The sequence below is a fragment of the Austrofundulus limnaeus genome, unplaced genomic scaffold (assembly GCF_001266775.1).
Source record: "Austrofundulus limnaeus strain Quisiro unplaced genomic scaffold, Austrofundulus_limnaeus-1.0 Scaffold17, whole genome shotgun sequence".
NCBI lineage: Eukaryota > Metazoa > Chordata > Actinopteri > Cyprinodontiformes > Rivulidae > Austrofundulus > Austrofundulus limnaeus.
This window is the reverse complement of record NW_013952419.1, coordinates 2,910,035-2,912,121: the sequence shown is the minus strand read 5'-3', so window position 1 is coordinate 2,912,121 and position 2,087 is coordinate 2,910,035. Positions and strand designations below refer to the sequence as shown.

At 38.9% G+C, this 2,087-nt stretch overlaps 1 protein-coding gene across 2 annotated transcripts in view; it reads right to left on the bottom strand.

Moving 5' to 3' along the window:
• The window catches only part of LOC106514152 (periostin), a gene marked incomplete in the record, with an annotated part of 19,186 nt that overhangs the window by 7,867 nt on the left and 9,232 nt on the right, over nt 1–2,087 (bottom strand). For both annotated transcript variants that reach the window (XM_014003281.1, XM_014003282.1), the window contains 3 exon segments: nt 239–384; nt 868–1,002; nt 1,095–1,307. In XM_014003281.1, coding sequence (XP_013858735.1) covers nt 239–384; nt 868–1,002; nt 1,095–1,307 — 494 coding nt within the window.

Sequence of the window (2,087 nt, the reverse complement as noted above, 5' to 3'; positions counted from 1 at the left end):
CACACACACACACACACACACACACACACACACACACACACACACACATTCCCTGCCAAGAACTGGACTAATTAGCTGCTTTAATGCATTTGTTTATAGCAGAAATCTGAGGTTTAAGCCCTTTGTTGACATTATTGTTTTGCTCTTACAGCTACGGAGCCGGCTGCTCGCTGCCGTCTTTGAGCTTTATTTGTATTTGTTCTATTTATGTGTCACAAACTACACAAACAGTTCTCACGTTGCGATAGATGAAGACTCTGAGCATTTTGCCAGAGATCGTTTCCAGCAGCTGGCCGTTGTAAAGCTCACTCAAAGTGACTTTCAGCTTTAAGATGTGGTTTTCCAAAGTGAGTCTCAGCAGAGCCTCGTCTGACATCACCTCTCCTAAGAATCACACAAAATGTTACAGAATCAAAACAACATGGGGTGAAGAAGGTGTTGAACTGGAAATGTCCTTTTGATTTGGGACTTTAAACCATTAATTTCTTTTTTACATTTTTCTGAGTTAAAAAATTACAAGTTTAGAACAAACAACAAAAATTAAGAATGTGCAAACAAGTTTTAATTTGTTGTGAATTTTCACCAGGGTCATAATTACACATAAAGGCTCAAATCTACATGAAATTACCTAAATCTTTTATAAAATGGTGCTGGCTGTTCAATAATGTCATTTAGCTTGATGTTGAGGCATGTTTTTGTCTTGTTTGTGATCTTAATTGACAGGAGCTGGTATAGTTTCTCTTTACCAGCATAAAAAAATAATTATTTGACAGCCCTTATTAGAGTTAGTGCCAGAATGAGTACGTGTAAATGTCCAAACACACCTGCATGCTTTCTTTATGTTCATAAAATTTAGTTTAAACTCACGTGTGAAGGCAGCATTCAGAGGAGCCAGCAGGGTGTACTGTGTCTCCGAACTCAGAGTAGAAAGTAAACCCATTTCACCAATGAAGTCGCTGAACATGCTCTGAGAATCTCCCATCAGTTCCTTGACGTCTTTGGCTGATGTGAATCAAACAAACACGATAAGGTTCAAAGAAATAACTTTGAATCAAATAACTGAGAGACAATAAAGAAAATCAAGATAGCTTTACCTGCGTTGGGAAGAAGCACCTCGTCTATGAGGTGAATGACACCATTGGAAGTCACAATGTCCTTCTTCAGCACCATTTTGACACCATTGACTGTCAGACTATCACCATCACAGCCGATCTCTATGTTGCTGCCCTCTAGGGTCTCATACAGCGTTCCTGACATGATCGCTTCTGCGCACTGGATACTGTTCAGCAAGTGGTTGTTTACCAAGGCTGAGGGGTTTGGTCAGGTTGTGAAGAAGAATGATGAAACAGAAACAATGTGTTGATTGGGAGGTTTRCATCCAAGATTTAACATCAAGATCATTATTTAACAAAAGTAAGAAATGTGCATGATCTGTTTTTTACAGAGGGGTGTGAAAATTTAGGCAGCCTTGTTAATTTTCCTGATTTACCTTTATAAATCATTGATTGGATAAAAAACAGTCAAATAGGTCATATAGGGGACAAACAGTGATATTTGAGAAGTGAAATTAAGTATAAATGATTTACAGAAAGTGTGCAATAATTGGTTAAACAAAATTAGGCAGGTGCATAAATTTGGGCACCAAACAAACAAACAAAAAAAACAAAACAACACTTAAATCAATATTTAGTAGATCCTCCTTTCACAGAAATAACAGCCTTGAAATGCTTCCTATAGCTTCTAATGAGAGTCTGGATTGTGGCTGAAAGTATTTTAGACCATTCGTCTTTACAAAACATTTCTAGTTCGTTCAGGTTTGATGGTTTCCAACCACAGACAGCTCTCTTTAAGTGACACCACAGATTTTCAATAATATTCAGGTCTGGGGGCTGAGATGGCCATTCCAGAACGTTCTACCTTTTCCTCTGCATGAATGCCTTAGTAGGTGTTTAGGCTGGTTGTCTTGTTGGAAGATGCAGCCCCGGCGCAGCTTCAGCTTTGTCACTGATTCCTGGACATTGGTCTCCAGAATCTGCTGATACTGGTTGGAATCCATGCGTCCCTCAACTTTAACAAGATTCCCAGTC